At 58.0% G+C, this 20,376-nt stretch overlaps 2 protein-coding genes across 4 annotated transcripts in view; both read left to right on the top strand.

Annotated features, from left to right (window-relative positions):
- The first annotated feature begins 741 nt into the window (after positions 1-741).
- Positions 742-7,266, top strand: DECR2 (2,4-dienoyl-CoA reductase 2). 2 transcript variants are annotated; one of them, XM_069029946.1, is made up of 9 exons: positions 742-853; positions 932-1,000; positions 1,398-1,449; positions 2,703-2,838; positions 3,153-3,277; positions 3,780-3,873; positions 4,148-4,252; positions 5,189-5,377; positions 6,221-7,266. In XM_069029946.1, exons 1-9 carry the CDS (start codon positions 756-758, stop codon positions 6,253-6,255), a joined length of 903 nt encoding a protein of 300 aa, XP_068886047.1. In that variant the 5' UTR covers positions 742-755; the 3' UTR covers positions 6,256-7,266. The 2 variants fall into 2 exon arrangements, with proteins under 2 accessions (XP_068886047.1, XP_068886048.1); XM_069029947.1 differs by having other exon boundaries at positions 5,189-5,406.
- Positions 7,267-13,251: 5,985 nt separating this feature from the next.
- Positions 13,252-20,376, top strand: part of RAB11FIP3 (RAB11 family interacting protein 3) — a 75,684-nt gene continuing 68,559 nt past the window's right edge. The window contains exon 1 of one of the 2 annotated variants that reach the window (XM_069030411.1): positions 13,252-14,015. In XM_069030411.1, the coding sequence (XP_068886512.1) occupies positions 13,509-14,015 (507 nt within the window). In that variant the 5' untranslated portion in view covers positions 13,252-13,508. The remainder of the gene's footprint in view (positions 14,016-20,376) is intronic. The other variant, XM_069030412.1, reaches the window with a different exon arrangement.

The raw sequence follows: 20,376 nt of genomic DNA, 5'->3' as shown, positions 1-20,376 counted from the left end.
ACTGGGAGAGCACTGGGAGCACTGGGAGAGCACTGGGATAGCACTGGGAGCACTGGCATATCACTGGGATAGCACTGGGAGCACTGGGATAGCACTGGGAGTACTGGGAGCACTGGGATAGCACGGGGATAGCACTGGGAGCACTGGGATAGCACTGGGAGTACTGGGATAGCACTGGGATATCACTGGGATAGCACTGGGATAGCACTGGGATAGCCCTGGGATAGCCCTGGGAGCACTGGGATATCACTGGGAGCACTGGGATAGCACTGGGATAGCACTGGGATAGCACTGGGAGCACTGGGATAGCCCTGGGAGCACTGGGATAGCACTGGGATAGCACTGGGAGCACTGGGAGCACTGGGATATCACTGGGAGCACTGGGATAGCACTGGGATAGCACTGGGATAGCACTGGGATAGCACTGGGAGCACTGGGAGCACTGGGATAGCACTGGGAGCACTGGGAGCACTGGGATAGCCCTGGGAGTACTGGGATAGCACTGGGAGCACTGGGATAGCACTGGGAGCACTGGGAGCACTGGGAGCACTGGGATAGCACTGGGATAGCACTGGGATAGCACTGGGATAGCCCTGGGAGCACTGGGAGCATTGGTCGCCCCGGCCGCGCTCCGCTCGCCCCACGCTACAGTTCCCTTTCTGGCCGCTAGGTGTCGCCGTGTCCCGGAGCGCCCCCGTTGCCAGGCGACGGCGGCGGCGCCCGCGCATGCGCAGTGCGCGGTTCCCGCCCCCGCCATGGCCGAGGCCGCCATGGCCGCGCGGGTGCCCCCGGACGAGGACGGGGACGAGTGTCTGCCCCAGTACCGGCACCTGCTCAGCCCCGACCTGCTCGCGTGAGTCCCGGCGCTCCGGGGGGCCCGCCGGGGACGCCTCCCCGGGACCCGGCTCTTACCGTGCTTCTGTCCCCGCAGGGGCCAGGTAGCCTTCATCACCGGCGGCGGCTCCGGCATCGGCTTCCGCATCGCCGAGATCTTCATGAGGTGCGGGAGCCCCTGCGGTGGGACGGCCTCCTCCTTCCCTCCCTCTTTCCCCTCTTCCCTTCTTCTCTTCCTCCCTCTTCCCTTCTTCTCCCGCGCTTTCCTCCTCTTCACTCCCTTCTCTTCTCTTTCCCACCTTCCCATCCCTCTCCCCACTGCGGCACCAGGCCCTGGAAGCGCCGGGATGCGAAGCCGAGGGCGGCAGAGCCCTCAGGGAGGCTCCGGGGGCCGCCGGTGTGGGAGCAGGGCCGGCCCTGCTCCATCCAGCCCGGGCAGGGCTCTGGCTCCGCGTCCTGCGGGCTTGGAGCAGCAGCGATTCCTGCAAGGAACACCCGAACTCCTGCTGATCCCGAGGTGCTGCTGAGGAGCCCGGCCCTTCTCACCTGCCCCTTCCCTGCAGGCACGGCTGCCGGACCGTCATTGCCAGCAGGAACCTGCAGCGAGTGTCGGAGGTGAGTCCGGGCTCCAGCGGGAGAGCTGCGAGCCCTGGGAATCCTTCTGCTCCCTCCAGTGGGAATCTCTGTCCTGTGGGAATAGTGCAATAGGAGGAATGGCTTCCCAGTGCGTCCCAGTCTCCCAGCTCTGGGCACTCCGGCGGTGCTGGTTTGAGGGGTGCACCTTCAGCATGCAGATGCTAAGACAGGTGGCTGTAAAAATAGGAAAATTTCTCTGCCACCTCTCTTAGCATCTACACCAGCACAGCTCAGTTAACCTGGAACCTGCTTTGCGGGGTTGTTCCACAATCACGATGGATTTTTGTGGGGGAGAGAGACAGAAATGAGCTGTGGGGGAGGTTTGTCAGCAGGGCAGAGCCTGAGGTTGGGCTTAGACCTCAGCTTGGAGTAGGACCAGACGCCAGGGGTTGTGTGGGTTGAGGTGGGTTGCCTCAGCTGTCCTGTGTTTTGGGGCAGAGGGGAGGGTGCAGGTGTGGTTGGCTGTCATTTCACACTCCCCCATGCTCACGTGCCAGGAGAAGCTGCAAAGCTCAGCAGGTTTTAGTCCACAGGGGCCAGAGTCTTCTGAGGCCACAGAATCTGCAGTCCAGGGTTCCAGCTGCTCGTGTACCCGTGTGTTGTTGGGGCTCAAAACCTCTCTCAGAGTCCCAAACAGAAGCTGGAGCAGCTCTGGTTGTTGTGTGGAGTTGCTGCTGAGTTTGTGTGTCCCCTGTGCTTTATTTGCTGGGGAAAATCTTACTCTTAATGAGCCACAGGGGTGGCCTGTGATAAAGCCTGAGCTGCAGAGCTGGTCCATCTCACAGCCTGCCTGCTCTGTCTTTGCCCTTTTGCCCACTGACTTTTTGGATCTAAAGGGTAATTATGCCTGGGCTCATGCCAAAAATGCCGTGCTGGGGTTCAGCCTTTGTACTTGCCCTGCAGAGATGTTGCCTGGGATGTGCTGTGCCCATGGCAACCCACACAGGTAACTGGGCTTAGCCAGCTGTGGCCTCAGGGCCTGCCCAGCACCTAGTGTGGCTGGGATACAACATGCAAGAGCTTTCCCTGGCTACCCCAGGGCTAGCAGGGTGCTGCCAGGCTGGAGCTGGCCGTGTTCAGGCACATCCCTCCCCTGCCCACACTGTTTGCTGTGTGCTGACAGGGATATCACTCCTGCCTGACTTTGTGCTCACCTGATACAAGCCTGGCTCCAACTCCTGCTGAAGGAGAGAGTCCCAGGAAGAATCTCAAGTCTCTCTTTGTCCTTACAGGCCTCGAAAAAGCTGGTGGCAGCCACAGGGCAGCAGTGCCTGCCTCTGTCCATCGATGTCCGGCAGCCCCAGACCATCGCGGCAGCCGTGGATGAGGCCCTGAAGGAGTTCCAGAGGATTGACATCCTCATTAATGGTGAGGGTGGTGTGAGCAGGGGGAGGATTTGGGCTCACTGCTGGGAAGGGTGTTCTCCTGCACAGGCATCCCTGGGAGCACAGAGGAAGCAGAGCTCTGTGTGTGGTACATCCATCCCTGTTTGCCGGGGTGTGGATCATCCCTGCTGCCCTCGTGCTGGCTGTGCTGCTGGGCACCCAGAGCTACCAGTTTATCCCTTTGTCAGCGCTGTCCCCACGTGCTCTCCAGTGTGCAGATATTACCCCTCACCCTCCCTGTCACAGAAGGGCCCTGACATCTCTGCCAGCCCTGTCCTGACTGTCCCTGTGGTTCAGGTGCTGCGGGGAACTTCCTGTGCCCAGCCAGTGCCCTGTCCTTCAACGCCTTCAAGACTGTGATAGACATCGACACCATGGGCACCTTCAACACCTCCAAAGTCCTCTTTGAGAAGTATTTCCGGGTGAGTGGCACAGAACCAGGAGGAGAGGAGAGCCTCTGGTAGGCAGGGGGTAGTGTCAAACCACACTGTGCTCCTGGGGCATTCAGGGCAGTGCAGAAGGCACAAGGGAGTGCAGCACTCAGGGCTTCCCTGCACAGATCCACTCTGTTCCCTTCCAGGGATCCCAGCCCTGAACTGGGGATCCTCCTGTCCCTTGCCCTGGGGCTTTGGGCTGCTGTAGCACCTTTCCATGCTCTTGCCACCTGTAGAAGCTGTGGTCTCCTGCTCCTTTTCCAGCTCTGCTGCTTTCCCTTGGCCTTTCCTTCTACCCTGCATGTCCCACCTCTCTGGCAGGGCCCCACTGGCTGCCCCACCTCTGAGACTGGGTGGGTAGAGCTGCCCCAGTGTTGGCCTGGCAGTGCCCATGGGCGACTGTCCCTCCTAGCCCAGCTCTCCTGTGCCTCACAGCCCTCTGTAACCCTGCTGCTCCCTGCCTAAATCCTCATCTCCTTTCCTTCCCCAGGACCATGGCGGGGTCATCGTCAACATCACGGCGACCCTGAGCTACCGAGGGCAGGCCCTGCAGGTGCACGCTGGGGCTGCCAAGGCTGCCATAGGTACCTCAACACACCCTGCTGGGGCTTGGAGCCGTGTGGGGCCAGGAAAGAAGCCAGTTCTTCCCAAATACTGGGATGGGAAGATGCCTTGGGGAGGGGCGAGCATGAATCGCTGTGGTTACTGCATGCTGGGGTTTGGGATGAGGCTCTTCTCCCCTCCCAGGGCCCTTTGCTCTCAGCCAGACTCTTCTGTGGCTTTTTTTCCCCCCCTCAAAAGAAGTTGCTGGAATGGCTCTGCTCCCTGTTTCTCAGTGCTGTTGCAATCCCTCCCCAGATGCCATGACCCGTCACCTTGCTGTGGAGTGGGGACCCAACAACATCCGTGTGAACAGCCTGGCTCCCGGCCCCATCACAGGCACCGAGGGCTTCCGACGCCTGGGTGAGGCACCCTGGGCTCCCGGCCCTGCCGTGGCAGTGCCCCACTGGCATCCCCTGGGAGGGGACAGGAGGGACCCCCCGTGCCACACAGCCTGTGGGGTGTTGCTGCCGGGCACGGCTGTGCTGTGGCTTGGCTGGCACAGCCCTTCCCGCATCCCTGGTACTTCCCAGGGCACTGGTTTGGCAGCTGTTTGGGGTCTCTGATGCCATGATGGAGCATGCTCCCCCAAAACTCAGCCCTGCCTGAGGGGTTGGCTCTTGTAGTCCATCAGCAGAGTGCTGGTGCGGCCCCAGAGGATGGGAAAGACCTGGAGCCCTTAGAGTGGGTCCAGAGGCCACGGAGATGCTCCGAGGGCTGGAGACCCTCTGCTCTGGAGCCAGGGACACCTCAGAGCCCCTTCCAGGGCCTAAAGGGGCTCCAGGAGAGCTGGAGACGGACTGGGGACAAGGGATGGAGGGACAGGACACAGGGAATGGCTTCCCACTGCTAGAGGGCAGGGATAGATGGGATATTGGGAAGGAATTGTTCCCTGGGAGGGTGGAGAGGCCCTGGCACAAGGTGCCCAGAGAAGCTGTGGCTACCCCTGGATCCCTGGCAGTGTCCAAGGCCAGGCTGGGCTAGTGGAAGGTGTCCCTGCCCATGGCAGGGCGGAGAGAAGGAGAAATCCCTCCCAACCCCAACCATTCCATGATTCCATGGTTCTGAAGCTCTCTGAGGTTCTGTCTTGAGCTCGCTGTGTCAGCACAAAATCCCTGCTGGGCTTGAGCTCTGCTCCTTGAAATCTTCTCAGGTTTGTATCCCAGGGCTGTGCCAGGATCTCATCCCAGTTCCCTGGAGCACTCAGCCAGCCCCATGGGCAGTGCTGCAGTGCCTGGCTGGCTGTGCTGCTGGACAGTCCTCCCGGAGTCCAAACTGACTCTTGCCTGTCCCTTTTAGGTGGGAAATCTGCCGAAAAATCCAACCTGTTCTCGGTGATCCCGCTGCAGCGCGCGGGGAACAAGACGGAGATCGCGCACAGCACCCTGTACCTGGCCAGCCCCCTCTCGTCCTACGTCACTGGCACCACCCTGGTTGTGGATGGTGGCAGCTGGCTCACCTCCCCCAACAGCTTCTCTGCCTTGCTGGGTATTTCCTCCTCCTCTGCTAAACTCTAGGTGACTGCATTTCCCCCTCGTGGGATTGGAGCAGGGCTTCTCAGGGAAACCCGGCTTTTGCCTGGGGCACAGGGCACAGGTCCTGTGAGGAGCAGCTGAGGAAGCTGGGGAAGGGGCTGGAGCCCCAGGAGAGGCTGAGGGAGCTGGGAAAGGGGCTCAGCCTGGAGCAAAGGAGGCTCAGGGGGGACCTTGTGGCTCTGCACAACTCCCTGACAGGAGGGGGCAGCCAGGGGGGTCGGGCTCTGCTCCCAGGGAACAGAGACAAGGAGGAGAGGGAACGGCCTCAAGTCACACCAGGGGAGGTTTAGGTTGGATATTGGGGAAATTCCTTCATGGGAAGAGTGGTCAGGCACTGGCAGAACTACCCAGGGCAGTGCTGGGGTCACCATCCCTGAGGGGAATTAAAAGCTTTGCATGTGTGGCTACTGGGGACATGGGTCAGTGATGGCCTTGGCAGTGCTGGGCTCGGGGCATGGCTGCGTAGCAGTGGGTACTGTGTCCTCATGGACAGTTCTAGGGATGCCTTGGGAAGAGCAGCAGAACTTGCTGGATTTTCCCTTTGAGCCTGGCTTGTGACACGGTGTCTTTTGGATGCCTGTCCAGACACCCCTGGGATTCCCCCAAAGCAATATGATGCCCATTTTCTGTGCCCCAGCAGCAGGACTAAGCACAAAGAATCCCGAGAGCCTCTTCCTTGCCTGAATTCCTTCAGCCTGGCAGGGGAAGGGGTCTCCTTCCTTCCTCTCTTCCCTGCTTATGTCCCACCTGGCAGGCCCCAGCAGGGCTCTGTCCCCACCTCCACCCTCTCTTGCAGATGTCTGGGCTGCAGGAGCAAACCAACCCCACTGATGGACGGCGTGGGACTGACCGATGGACAGATGTGACCTGGGACACCATGGGTGGACATCTCCCAGAGCCACCACCCGCAGCCACAGTCTCTCCTGGGCCACTGGTGGTGGTGGGGACACTGCCAGTCCCTGGGGGACAGAGCTCTGGGGGTGCTGGGTGGGGAGCGAGCCCACCCCATGCTGCGCCATTGCTGCCTTCTGAGCTGGTGTGGCTGTGGGTGCAGGGACAGTGTGCATGGCTGGGATGGTCACTGTCCCTTTGTGGCTCTCTCCAAGCCACTCTCCTGGCCTTTCCCAAGCCCCAAGCAGTGCCACTCATGGATATCCATCCTCTTCCTCCCCTCTCCTCTATCTTAGCCTGAGAAGTGCCCAAGACCCCCAGCAGCAGCTCCTTTTTGGGAGGGGGAGCAGCTCAGCCCGCCTGGGGTTGGGGTCACCCAGTGTGGTGGGCCCAGCTCTGCCTCGGCAGCTCTTGGAGGGGAAACCCTGGCAGGGGGAAGTGGCCTTGTCCCCTAAGAGGTTCTGGGTGGGACAGTGGTCCCGGCAGGCTGCTGTGGATGCAGCTGGGATGCCCCTGTCCCAGGAGCAGAGGTGGTGTGAGGGCAGATCCCCCCAGGCCCAGCTCTGCACTACAGCACTGTAGGTGTCCAGTGGTCTGTCCACACCCACCTGTCTGTCCCACCAGTGTCACACTGTCTCCTTCCAGACACTCAAGCTGAGGGTAAATGAAGGGCTAGAACTGGAATCCAGTCCTTCCCTCCTGCTGGGCTGCAGGAGCCACAGTGGGGCTGCAAGGATGGCACTGCCAGAGCCAGCCCTGTCCCTGGTGCCAGTGCCCCAGGGGACACACGCTGCTCATGTGCACCCTGCTGCTGCTGCTGCTGGCAGTTTTTAGGCTCACCCTGACTTCCATGAGGCTTGTTCTCCCACTTAATTGTATTTCCTACTTGATTGTAGACTTGCCAGGTTTTGTTCCTTCCTCCAGGCCACAAATAAAGAACTTGCACCCTGAGCAGTGATGCTTCTCTCTGCTGCATGAGCACCAGTGCCCTGCCCGGCTGACTGGTCCTGGTGGACCAAACTGGGCCCTGAGGGAGGGGAAAGAACCAGTGTTCCCAGTGGCAGAGCCGTGTGTGGCCCCAGTCCTCAGCTCTGTGGTGCCCCAGTGCTCCAGGCCAGGGGGTCTTGGGGACCTACCACCTCCTCAGCCCCAGTGGCTCTGGGTGCCAGCAGCAGAGGTGATGGGGAGGTGCTGGGGGCTTTGGTGAGAGACTCAGCCCTTCAAGAGGGATGGGGATGCAGTGCTTGGGCTGGGATCCTTTGCCCAGGCTCCTGGAATTTGGCTTCAGCTGCAGTATTCCTGAATAACAGGATCTATCTTCTCCTGGAGAAGGCACTTGTGTGATGTGTGTTGGTCCTCACTGCCCAGCTGCAGCCTTGTCTCTGACCTGCATCCCTGTTCTGGGAGGTTCCATATATTTCACTGTCCTGTTTAACCATGACCAGGTGACCTGGGCACCATCAGGGCTGTCCTGGCTCTGTGGCCACCACAGCAAGAGGGAGCTGAGCTTGGCCATGTCCCTCCAGCACCAGGGGAAGGACAGAGCTCTGGGCTCAGCCTTGGCATGGCCTGGAGCTGCAGGAACCCATCGAGGGGTGCAGAGCTGCCTATCACAGCATCAGGCTGGCACCTCCAGCCCTGCAGGCACCTTGTTCCCCTGCCAGCCCCATCCACACAGGAGGCCTGGCTGCTGGAGCTGTCTGGAAACTGGGAATTGTATTCCAGGGGATTTTGCAGGGAATGGTTTAGGCAGGTGTCACGCAGGGAGAGCAGCTGGTGCAGCTGTGCTTCCCCCTGCGGCACTGACAGAGGAGCCCGTCCTGCCCTGCTCACCTTTAGGAATGGCTGTGATGAGGAAAAGGATTTGGAGTGGAAGTTTCCAGCCTTCCCAGCGCTGGACTGACTGGGCAGGGGTGGCAACCTCTCCAGGGCTCAGTGTGCTGGGGGACACATGGTGGCCCAGCCTGGCTGATCCTGAGATGTCACACACACCCATGGCCAGGGCAGGGTCACTGGGGCCAGGGATGCTCTTGCTCATCAAGTTTGCTGCTAATTATACCCAGGGGCTGTAATTCCAGCTGCTTGGCCAGCTCATGGCTGTGTTAGCGGGGTCATCCCTGTGCTCCAGCTGAAAGTGCCAGTGCACCAAGCCTGGGGGCTGTGAGCCCTAAACACGGGCACCAATTGGTGCACGGACGTGGTCCCAGGTGTGCACAGTTCTCCCCTGGAGCACTTCAGGGATCCCGGTGCACAGTGCTGTCCCACGGGGCTTGGGGGGCCCGGAGCACCGATCATACCTGGGGCTGGTGGGTGGTTCCCCCCAGAGGGGTTTGGGATTCTGGAGCATGGTTTGGGTTTGGGATTCTGGAGCATGGTTTGGGTTTGGGGTCTCGGAGAATGGTTTGGGTTTGGGGTCGCAGAGCAAGGTTTGGGTTTGGGGTCCCGGAGCATGGTTTGGGTTTGGGGTCCCGGAGCATGGTTTGGGTTTGGGATCCTGGAGCATGGTTTGGGTTTGGGGTCCCGGAGCATGGTTTGGGTTTGGGATTCAGGAGCATGGTTTGGGTTTGGGATTCAGGAGCATGGTTTGGGTTTGGGGTCCCGGAGCATGGTTTGGGTTTGGGGTCGTGGAGCATGGTTTGGGTTTGGGGTCGTGGAGCATGGTTTGGGTTTGGGATTCTGGAGCGTGGTTTGGGTTTGGGGTCCCGGAGCATGGTTTGGGTTTGGGATTCTGGAGCATGGTTTGGGTTTGGGATTCTGGAGCATGGTTTGGGTTTGGGATTCAGGAGCATGGTTTGGGTTTGGGATCCTGGAGCATGGTTTGGATTTGGGATTCAGGAGCATGGTTTGGGTTTGGGATTCTGGAGCGTGGTTTGGGTTTGGGGTCCCGGAGCATGGTTTGGATTTGGGATTCAGGAGCATGGTTTGGGTTTGGGGTCCCGGAGAATGGTTTGGGTTTGGGGTCGCAGAGCAAGGTTTGGGTTTGGGGTCCCGGAGCATGGTTTGGGTTTGGGGTCCCGGAGCATGGTTTGGGTTTGGGATCCTGGAGCATGGTTTGGGTTTGGGGTCCCGGAGCATGGTTTGGGTTTGGGATTCAGGAGCATGGTTTGGGTTTGGGATTCAGGAGCATGGTTTGGGTTTGGGGTCGTGGAGCATGGTTTGGGTTTGGGGTCGTGGAGCATGGTTTGGGTTTGGGGTCGTGGAGCATGGTTTGGGTTTGGGATTCTGGAGCGTGGTTTGGGTTTGGGGTCCCGGAGCATGGTTTGGGTTTGGGATTCTGGAGCATGGTTTGGGTTTGGGATTCTGGAGCATGGTTTGGGTTTGGGATTCAGGAGCATGGTTTGGGTTTGGGATCCTGGAGCATGGTTTGGATTTGGGATTCAGGAGCATGGTTTGGGTTTGGGATTCTGGAGCGTGGTTTGGGTTTGGGGTCCCGGAGCATGGTTTGGGTTTGGGATCCTGGAGCATGGTTTGGATTTGGGATTCAGGAGCATGGTTTGGGTTTGGGATTCTGGAGCGTGGTTTGGGTTTGGGGTCCTGGAGCATGGTCTGGATTTGCGATTCAGGAGCATGGTTTGGGTTTGGGGTCCCAGAGCATGGTTTGGGTTTGGGATCCTGGAGCATGGTTTGGATTTGGGATTCAGGAGCATGGTTTGGGTTTGGGATTCAGGAGCATGGTTTGGGTTTGGGATCCTGGAGCATGGTTTGGGTTTGGGATTCAGGAGCATGGTTTGGGTTTGGGATCCTGGAGCATGGTTTGGGGTCCCGGAGCATGGTTTGGGTTTGGGATCCTGGAGCATGGTTTGGATTTGGGATTCAGGAGCATGGTTTGGGTTTGGGATTCTGGAGCATGGTTTGGGTTTGGGATTCAGGAGCATGGTTTGGGTTTGGGATTCTGAAGCATGGTTTGGATTTGGGATTCTGGAGCATGGTTTGGGTTTGGGATCCTGGAGCATGGTTTGGGTTTGGGATCATGGAGCATGGTTTGGGTTTGGGGTCCCGGAGCATGGTTTGGGTTTGGGATCCTGGAGCATGGTTTGGATTTGGGATTCAGGAGCATGGTTTGGGTTTGGGATCCTGGAGCATGGTTTGGGTTTGGGATTCTGGAGCATGGTTTGGGTTTGGGGATTCTGGAGCATGGTTTGGATTTGGGATCATGGAGCATGGTTTGGGTTTGGGGTCCCGGAGCATGGTTTGGGTTTGGGATTCAGGAGCATGGTTTGGGTTTGGGGATTCTGGAGCATGGTTTGGGTTTGGGATTCTGGAGCATGGGTTGGGTTTGGGATTCAGGAGCATGGTTTGGGTTTGGGGATTCTGGAGCATGGTTTGGGTTTGGGATTCTGGAGCATGGTTTGGGTTTGGGATTCAGGAGCATGGTTTGGGTTTGGGGTCCCGGAGCATGGTTTGGGTTTGGGATTCTGGAGCGTGGTTTGGGTTTGGGATTCTGGAGCATGGTTTGGGTTTGGGATTCAGGAGCATGGTTTGGGTTTGGGATCCTGGAGCATGGTTTGGATTTGGGATTCAGGAGCATGGTTTGGGTTTGGGATTCTGGAGCGTGGTTTGGGTTTGGGGTCCCGGAGCATGGTTTGGGTTTGGGATCCTGGAGCATGGTTTGGATTTGGGATTCAGGAGCATGGTTTGGGTTTGGGATTCTGGAGCGTGGTTTGGGTTTGGGGTCCTGGAGCATGGTCTGGATTTGCGATTCAGGAGCATGGTTTGGGTTTGGGATTCAGGAGCATGGTTTGGGTTTGGGATCCTGGAGCATGGTTTGGGTTTGGGATTCAGGAGCATGGTTTGGGTTTGGGATCCTGGAGCATGGTTTGGGGTCCCGGAGCATGGTTTGGGTTTGGGATCCTGGAGCATGGTTTGGATTTGGGATTCAGGAGCATGGTTTGGGTTTGGGATTCTGGAGCATGGTTTGGGTTTGGGATTCAGGAGCATGGTTTGGGTTTGGGATTCTGAAGCATGGTTTGGATTTGGGATTCTGGAGCATGGTTTGGGTTTGGGATCCTGGAGCATGGTTTGGGTTTGGGATCATGGAGCATGGTTTGGGTTTGGGGTCCCGGAGCATGGTTTGGGTTTGGGATCCTGGAGCATGGTTTGGATTTGGGATTCAGGAGCATGGTTTGGGTTTGGGATCCTGGAGCATGGTTTGGGTTTGGGATTCTGGAGCATGGTTTGGGTTTGGGGATTCTGGAGCATGGTTTGGATTTGGGATCATGGAGCATGGTTTGGGTTTGGGGTCCCGGAGCATGGTTTGGGTTTGGGATTCAGGAGCATGGTTTGGGTTTGGGGATTCTGGAGCATGGTTTGGGTTTGGGATTCTGGAGCATGGGTTGGGTTTGGGATTCAGGAGCATGGTTTGGGTTTGGGGATTCTGGAGCATGGTTTGGGTTTGGGATTCTGGAGCATGGTTTGGGTTTGGGATTCAGGAGCATGGTTTGGGTTTGGGGTCCCGGAGCATGGTTTGGGTTTGGGATTCTGGAGCGTGGTTTGGGTTTGGGGTCCCGGAGCATGGTTTGGGTTTGGGATTCTGGAGCATGGTTTGGGTTTGGGATTCTGGAGCATGGTTTGGGTTTGGGATTCAGGAGCATGGTTTGGGTTTGGGATCCTGGAGCATGGTTTGGATTTGGGATTCAGGAGCATGGTTTGGGTTTGGGATTCTGGAGCGTGGTTTGGGTTTGGGGTCCCGGAGCATGGTTTGGGTTTGGGATCCTGGAGCATGGTTTGGATTTGGGATTCAGGAGCATGGTTTGGGTTTGGGATTCTGGAGCGTGGTTTGGGTTTGGGGTCCTGGAGCATGGTCTGGATTTGCGATTCAGGAGCATGGTTTGGGTTTGGGGTCCCAGAGCATGGTTTGGGTTTGGGATCCTGGAGCATGGTTTGGATTTGGGATTCAGGAGCATGGTTTGGGTTTGGGATTCAGGAGCATGGTTTGGGTTTGGGATCCTGGAGCATGGTTTGGGTTTGGGATTCAGGAGCATGGTTTGGGTTTGGGATCCTGGAGCATGGTTTGGGGTCCCGGAGCATGGTTTGGGTTTGGGATCCTGGAGCATGGTTTGGATTTGGGATTCAGGAGCATGGTTTGGGTTTGGGATTCTGGAGCATGGTTTGGGTTTGGGATTCAGGAGCATGGTTTGGGTTTGGGATTCTGAAGCATGGTTTGGATTTGGGATCCTGGAGCATGGTTTGGGTTTGGGATCCTGGAGCATGGTTTGGGTTTGGGATCATGGAGCATGGTTTGGGTTTGGGGTCCCGGAGCATGGTTTGGGTTTGGGATCCTGGAGCATGGTTTGGATTTGGGATTCAGGAGCATGGTTTGGGTTTGGGATCCTGGAGCATGGTTTGGGTTTGGGATTCTGGAGCATGGTTTGGGTTTGGGGATTCTGGAGCATGGTTTGGATTTGGGATCATGGAGCATGGTTTGGGTTTGGGGTCCCGGAGCATGGTTTGGGTTTGGGATTCAGGAGCATGGTTTGGGTTTGGGGATTCTGGAGCATGGTTTGGGTTTGGGATTCTGGAGCATGGGTTGGGTTTGGGATTCAGGAGCATGGTTTGGGTTTGGGGATTCTGGAGCATGGTTTGGGTTTGGGATTCTGGAGCATGGTTTGGGTTTGGGATTCAGGAGCATGGTTTGGGTTTGGGGTCCCGGAGCATGGTTTGGGTTTGGGGTCCCCACTCACGGCGCCCCTCCGGTCCCACGTGCTCGCGCGCCGCCCGGCCCCGCCCCTCCCCTCCGGCCCCGCCCCCGCCGCGCGCGAGCCGGGGAGGGGGCGTGGCCTCGGCACGGGCTCGCGCCGCGGAGGGGCGGGGCGCACCGGCAGGCGAGTGACGTCACCGCCCCGGCTACTGCGGCGGCGGCCGGGCTGGATCTGCCGGTTCTCCGCGGGCGGCCCCGGAGCGGCGGCGCGGGCGGGCGGGCGGCGGGGTTGTGTCTCAGCGCCGCCGCCGCCTCCCCCAACCCCCGGTCCCGGGCAGGACTCGCGGCCCCGGCGCTCGGAGCCGCCGCTCCCCGGGCGGGGCGGGACCGGCGGGGCCGCCCCCGGTGTCGGCGGGCGGGGCCGGCGTTCCTCGCACAAAGCCGTGAGTGCCGCGGGGAGCGCACCGGCACCGGCACCGCCTCGATGTGAGCGGGGCATGGCCGCGGGGCATGGCCCGGGGCGGGCGGCGGCGGGCGCGCAGCGCCGGCGGTGAAGATGGAGCCGCGTCCGCCTGGGACCGAGCCCCCGCTGCCCCGGGGGCCGGGACCGGGGCCCGAGCGGGAGCTGGAACCGGAGCCGGAGCTGGAACCGGAGCCCGATCTGGACTTGGAAGCGGAACCGGAGCCGGAGCCAGAGCTGGAACCGGAGCCAGAGCTGGAACCGGAGCCGGAGCTGGACCTAGAACCGGAGCTGGACCTCGAACCGGAGCCAGAGCTGGACCTAGAACCGGAGCTGGACCTGGAACCAGAGCTGGAACAGCACGCGGACCTGGGCCCGGAGCTGGACCTCTGGGCACTTGAGCCCGCCGCTCCCGGCGCGGGGCCGCCGCCCTGGTGCCCGGGGGAGGCCAGGGGCAGCCCGGGCCCGGGCGGCCCCGCCGAGCCCCCGCCGGATGAGGAGCCGCGCCTCCGCCCGGTCTTCGACGCCCTGGACCGCGACGGCGATGGCTTCGTGCGCGTGGAGGAGTTCGTGCAGTTCGCCACGGCCTACGGCGCCGAGCAGGTGAGCGCCGGGCCGGGCACACCGGCACCGCCGCCGCACCTGCCCACCGGGGCCCCCGGCGCTCCCTCCGGGCCGGGGCACCGCGGCTGGTGGCGCCCCTGGGTGGCCGGTGGCCCCGCTGCCCGAGGGTGATGGTGGCTCCTGTTGGGGCTCCTTGGAGAGCCGTCAGTGTCCCCAAGGGCAGCGCTGGCATCGCCGTCGCCCCGGGTGAAGGGCACGCGCGGGCCCGAGCGGCTCTCCCGCCCCCTGCGCCCGGAGGAACCGGAGCTGCCGTGTCCAGGGCCCGATCCGCTGGGAACAGCAGAGCAGCACCGCGGCAGCGCCGCCGGGAGCCGGCAGCCCCGCTCTTTGTTCTCCGTCACTGACGCCTCGGGGTCTGGCTGGGCAGCGGGGACAGCCCGGGAGGTGGGGCTGCTTCTGCCCCCCTTGCTGGCACCTCACTGGCCGTGGACCACCTCCGTAACGGGGAGCATCCCTGCCCATGGCACGGGGTTGGAACGAGGTGATCCTTGAGGGCCTTTCCAACCCCAGCCATTCCGTGGTTCCCTGCTACCACGCTTATCCCGGGTTTGACAACCTGAATGTGTATTTTTTTTCCCCCTTTCCGCTGCTTTGTGCCCTGGCGAGCCGGTGTTCCCCGGCAGCAGATCAGAGGCGATGTAATTTGAAGCTGCCTGGGCTGACCCAAAATGGAGCAAGCTCCGGCAGCGCTCACCGGGGGATGGAGATGGATTTGTTGGTGTTTCATGCACTGGACTGGGCTGGCATCGCTAGCAGGAAGAAAGGATTTTTCTTTTTTTAAGGTGTGCAGGTATTGCTGTGAAGTTTCCCTTTGCCTGCCCAGATCTGCTCTCGTTCTCCCTCCGTGGCTGCTGCGCGGGTATTTAAGTGCCATGACAAAGCAAATCATGTGTGAAGGAGGCTTTTGGTGGAGGAGGGCTTTTCATCCCTGTCCTCGTGCTAGAAACACCTCTCAAAGATAAAACAAAGGTCTTTATTTTAGAAAAATAGCCGTGCAGAGTGGAGATAGGGAACTTCTTTGTGTTGCTGGTGAGGGCACTGTGTGTGCAGAGGGTGTCAAGGTGTGAGCACGGGTACCTGTGCCAGGAGAGAGGCTTTATTCATAAATCCTCTGTTCTGCACTGTCCTGCCGTGGGCCGGGCTCTCTGTGCCACCGCCGTGTCCCACTGCTGGCCCCAGCAGAGGAAGCAGGAGCAGACAGCCCACAGAGGCTCCCGAGCCCTGCACACGGTGCCACTTCCCCGGGGGACTGTTTGTCTTCGTGTCCCTTGGCGTGGAGCAGCCCAAGGACGTGGGGAATGGGGACAGGCAGGCGGCTCTGGGGTGCGCAGCTTGGCCCGGCAGCGCCGGCACGGGGATGGTGCCAGAGCTCCAGAGGGGCCTCGCTGAGCCTGGAAAACACTTTCAAAACGTGGCCTGGGGAGTGGCTGTGGGCTGTTAAGGTCACCCCAAAGCTCAGCAGGGTGTCCCCAGAGGTTTTGTGCCGCTGGCCGGTGTCTGTCCATGTGGATCCATCTGGGAAGGGGCTCTCTGCAGGCTCCCTGTTCCTTGCTGCTGAGCACAGCTAATGCTGCCTGTGCTGCCTTAAATGATGCTTTTAAAACCCATTTCTCATCTGCAAGAGGCTGGTACAGGCAGCTCTTGGCATGCAGAACAGCTGGGTGCTGGTACAGTGAGTGCTGAGCACCTCGGGGAGGTTGGTGTGGCAATGCCTGAGCCAACAGGTCCTGGGCACTCCAGGGGACTGGCAAAGGAGGAGGAGTGATGCCTGTGGTGCAAGAGGACTTGGTGTGAGTCTGCAGCTTAGAAAAGACCAGGGCACACTGAGGGAGGAGGAGAAGGGGTTGGTGGTGGGGTTCGTAAGCTCCCAGCAGATCATGGAATCACAGAATATCCTGGGCAGGAAGGGTCCCACCAGGATCATCCAGTCCAGCCCCTGGCCCTGCACAGACACCCCAATAACCCCACCCTGGGCATCCCTGGCAGCACTGTCCAAACGCTCCTGGAGCTCTGGCAGCCTCGGGGCCGTGCCCATTCCCTGGGGAGCCTCTGGGGGAAGAACCTTTCCCTGATATCCGACCTAAACTCCCCCGATGTGTGGAGTAATAAAGAGAGGACTTCTGGGGAAGTTTCCTGACCTATTTTGCGTGAAGCAGCCAGAACTTGGGCCCAAAGGGGGTCTTTTGGAAAACGGAGATCCAGCTCAGGTGGAATTTAAAGGGGAGGAACATCCCCAGTGGGTAAAACAGTGTTAAGGTAACTACATGGGAGCCTCGAGGTGTAAATAAAGGTTGTGCCACAACCAGAACTGGGATGCTGTGAGAGAGGGGCCTGGGTTTGATGGCTGGCTGGATAATCACAAAGGTATCGAGGCAATCAGCAGGCAGTTAACGAGGAACAAATTCCAGCCCTCTTGCTGGAGGTACCTGCTTCCCTTTTTCCTCCCCTCCTTCCTCCTGCCTGCTGCCCACAGGGCTGGGTTCATAGTGGTGGAACAAATGGCTAAGTTGAAGCACCACAAGCAGCTGATTCCCGAGGCTGGAGAGGGCTGAAGGGTTAAGGAGAGCCTCTGTGTGTGTGTGTGTGTGTGTGTATCCACATGGATGAGGAGCTGGAGAGCAGCAAGTGTTGTCTTTAGCGCTCACTCAAACACCAGAGGCATTCATGGGCTGCTGAGCTGAGCGCTGTCAGCTCGTTTGGCTGCAACAATTATTAGCTAAATGTCAAAGGGAAGGCACCAGCTGGCATTTACTCCATAAACACGATGGGATTGTGGATTTCTGGTCGGAAGAATTGGCTCTTTTTCTCTCTGTGGGGATAAAAAAATGGGATTGGGATGGCGTTTTGCTTAAAGTTGGAAGGCTGACTGGGAGAGCTCCGGGGTTGTGGTGCTGGGATGGGGAAGAGATCAAGGCAAAGATAAAGGCAGTTTGTTTTGCTCTGCAGCAATAACAGTTTATAGGGATTGAGGCTCTGGCCAGGAGCTTCATCTTCAAAGGGGTGAGGAGAGGATGGTGCTGGGGGTGACAACTGAGCCAGAGGTGGCCTTGAGCAGGGAAGGGACAGCCTTGGGATGGTCCTCCCACAGCCTGTCCCAGGAGGATGTTTGTCCAACGTGGATTGTTCTGCCACTTGAAAAGCTCACATGGACCCCTGATGTGCTCCATGGACTTGCAAACAGGATTTGGGACAGAAAAGTCTTGAGGACAACTTGACTTGAGGACAACTTGATTTTTTCACCCCTGGACCGCTCACAAACCACCTGTGAGGCAGCTGCCAGTGGTGGTGTGTTTTTATTGTCTCCTTTCCCTCCCCTTTCTCCCTGCATTTCTCTGGCATCTGATGCTCCCTGGAGCCACCGGCTGGGACAGAAGGATGGAGTAAGATTGGCTTAAATAGTGAGCAGGGAGGTGGGGACACACTCGATGTCACTTTTATGTCACCTAGCAAAGCAGGAGGGGTTGTGTCTTGCACTTCTGGGGGTTGCACAGAACCTAAGGCTGTTGTGCAACCACTTTTGGTTTAAATTTAGCTTTAAAATTTAATGTTTTGTGTCTTGCCTGCTGAACCCTTGCACTGTGTCTGTGTGGCTGAGGTGACAGAGCCCAAGCCTTTTCTCTCTGGATTGATTTCCAGCAGGCTCAGAGGAGAATGGATTGTTTGTAAGGCTGAGGACAAGCATCCTGCTGGCACCTTGGGTTGTTTTTCCTTTTTTGTTTTGATCTAACAGACAATTGGAGAAGGAAAAGCCTCTTGCACCACATGATCTCACTGCCTTGGCTCAATTAAGAGAAATCCCAGAGTTTGTCTAACCCACTTCCAAAGGCTCAAAGGGATCTTCAGCCCTTTTTTTCTTCCTCTTGATGATCAGTTTGAGCTTCATTTCAGTGTGATTTCTTTTGCTTTCTTTAACATTTCCATCCCTCAATACCTGTCCTGCCACCACATCAGCTCATCCTCAGCTGAGCTCTCCATATTCAGCTTTTAACTTTCCCTCAGGGGATGGTTTATGAAAGGTTTTATCAGGTTTGTTGTACTTTTCTCAGCCTCTTGGAATGGGGTGCCCAGCCTGAGCTGAGAGCTGCAGAACAAATCCCATTTTGGGGCTGGCAGGGATCACTCCAGACAGCAGCTGCAAAAATCCTGCAGTTGGTTTTTATTTTTGAATAAAACAATGTGAAAATCTGGCAATTCGTTTCTGTAATGAAGTCTGGATAGTGTCAAACTGCAGCTTTTTAGTGGTTCCCCCCCATGGTGATGCCAGGCTGGCTTTTCCTGCTCCCCTCGGATGGATCCCTTGGGAATTGTGTATCTGGATCCAGTGCTTCCTCCTTCCATCTCCCCTGGCGGTGCTGACACTGCATCTGATTTTGGATGTCCTCCCTCTTCCCCTTGGTTTTCTCCCACTTCCCCCAGATTTTTGTGAAATCTGATAGTCTGAATCTCTGTCATGAGGAAACCTCAATTACTAGTATTATTTTTCATTTTCTCATGGTTCTTAACCAGTTTGAGCAGAGGAAATGCTGGTTTTATGAAGAGATTTCTAAATTTACCTATCAGGGTTTCACAGGCGAGTGAGGCTTAAATTGCCTCCAACTGTGTTGCTGCTGCTGCACCCTCCAGAGGCTTTAACTGCTGTTTAACTTCATAGAATATCCAGGTTTGGAAGGATCATCAGGTCCAGCTCCTGGAATTTGGTTCCTGCTGTGGAAGGGGGGTGGGATGGCAGTGGGGGATGCTCTGGGTGTGCAGTAGGTGCCTGTGGACACCCCTGTGTGCTTTGGAACAGCAACAAATCTGAAATATTCTGCTTGCTTTGACCAAGGGCCCAATTTTTTCCCCCCAAAGAAAATCATGGCAGGGAATTTGTGGGTTTTGGAGGATCGGGTGGGAGCCCTTTCCTCGCCTCCTCCCTCTCCTCCTCCCTCTCCTCCTCCCTCTCCTCCTCCCTCTTCAAAGGGCTTTTACCACCATCAATAAATAACAGGTCTGTGTGCTCCAGGAGCTCCAAGACAGGAGTTTTTCTTTCTCCCTCAGAGAGGAAAACGCTTCCAAGCCAACATATTTTGTGTAATTTTGGGTGAGGTGGTGGCTGGTTTGCAAATTCCATTTTCAGCTCACTTGATTCACTTATAAATATCCCAAAAGCCTCCGAGGAAGAGACAATTCCCGTGCTCCCGGGTTTTTTTTGCTGCTCCTGCTCGGGTTTGGCATTAAGCTCCTGGGAGGCCTCCTGGGAATGGTGGGAAGGGCTGGGAGCAGATCAGAGCCCGGGCAGAGCTCTCTGGTGCTGTTTTTGTGGCTGGAATCAGATGGATGGATGGCTTATCCTGGCCTGTGAATGCTCAAAGGCTGGGTTTGTCTGTGTGGGCTGGGAGGAGGGTGCTGCTGGTAATTTTATCCCAGCTACCAGTTTATTAAATCAATGTTTTTATTCTTCCCTGCTCCCTCAGGTTGAGAGTGCAGTGAGTGAGGAGTGGGTTTTTGGGAGAGTGACTTTGGACAAGGGTCTGGAGCAACAGGACACAGGGAATGGCTTCCCACTGCCAGAGGGCAGGGCTGGATGAGGTATTGGGAAGGAATTGTTCCCTGGGAGGGTGGGCAGGCCCTGGCACAGGGTGCCCAGAGCAGCTGTGGCTGCCCCTGGATCCCTGGCAGTGTCCAAGGCCAGGTTGGACAGGGCTTGGAGCAGCTTGGGACAGTGGAAGGTGTCCCTGCCATGGCAGGGGTGGCACTGGATGGGCTTTAAGGTCTCTTCCAACCCAAAGCAGTCTGTGATGCTGTGATTTATTTTGATCAAGGTTAGTTGTGTTCCTCTGGAATTTGAGTTCATTTCTGCAAATAAAGAAACATTCTTTACCCAGAAGAAGGAAAAAGCATCACCTGCCCCACCTTTGCAGAGTTGGCACAGGCTGTGGGTAAGGGAACAAAGCCAGGGTGTCTGGGGAATGGGGTGTGGGTGCAGCACCAGTGAAAAGCCCAGTTTGTACTGGGTGGGCATTGCCCCGGGCTGGGACAGGAGCCCCAGTGGCCGAAAAGGGCCCATCTGAGGGTTTTCAGTGTTGGGTGGAAAGAACCTTAAAGCTCATCCCATTCCACCCCTGCCATGGCAGGGACATCTTCCCCTATCCCAGGCTGCTCCAAACCCCGTCTAACCTGGCCTTGGGCACTGCCAGGGATCCAGGGGCAGCCACAGCTGCTCTGGGCACCCTGTGCCAGGGCCTGCCCACCCTCCCAGGGGAGAATTTCTCCATAAGATCCAGTGTAAATCTCTCCTCTTTCAGTTTGCACCCATTCCCCCTTGTCCTGTCACTGTCTGCCTGTGTAAAACTTGTTCTCC

Source organism: Aphelocoma coerulescens, chromosome 14, assembly GCF_041296385.1.
Source record: "Aphelocoma coerulescens isolate FSJ_1873_10779 chromosome 14, UR_Acoe_1.0, whole genome shotgun sequence".
NCBI lineage: Eukaryota > Metazoa > Chordata > Aves > Passeriformes > Corvidae > Aphelocoma > Aphelocoma coerulescens.
The sequence above is the reverse complement of the archived record's forward strand: the minus strand, read 5'-3'. Positions and strand labels throughout refer to the sequence as shown.

What these genes read in the sequence shown, in the direction of transcription:
- DECR2 (XM_069029946.1), top strand. Translation starts at nt 756, where the DNA reads ATGGCCGAGGCCGCCATGGCCGCGCGGGTGCCCCCGGACGAGGACGGG. An exon ending in TCTTTGAGAAGTATTTCCGG is followed by an intron (nt 3,278 to 3,779) that starts GTGAGTGGCACA and finishes TTCCTTCCCCAG; the next exon opens with GACCATGGCGGGGTCATCGT. An exon ending in CAGCTTCTCTGCCTTGCTGG is followed by an intron (nt 5,378 to 6,220) that starts GTATTTCCTCCT and finishes CCTCTCTTGCAG; the next exon opens with ATGTCTGGGCTGCAGGAGCA.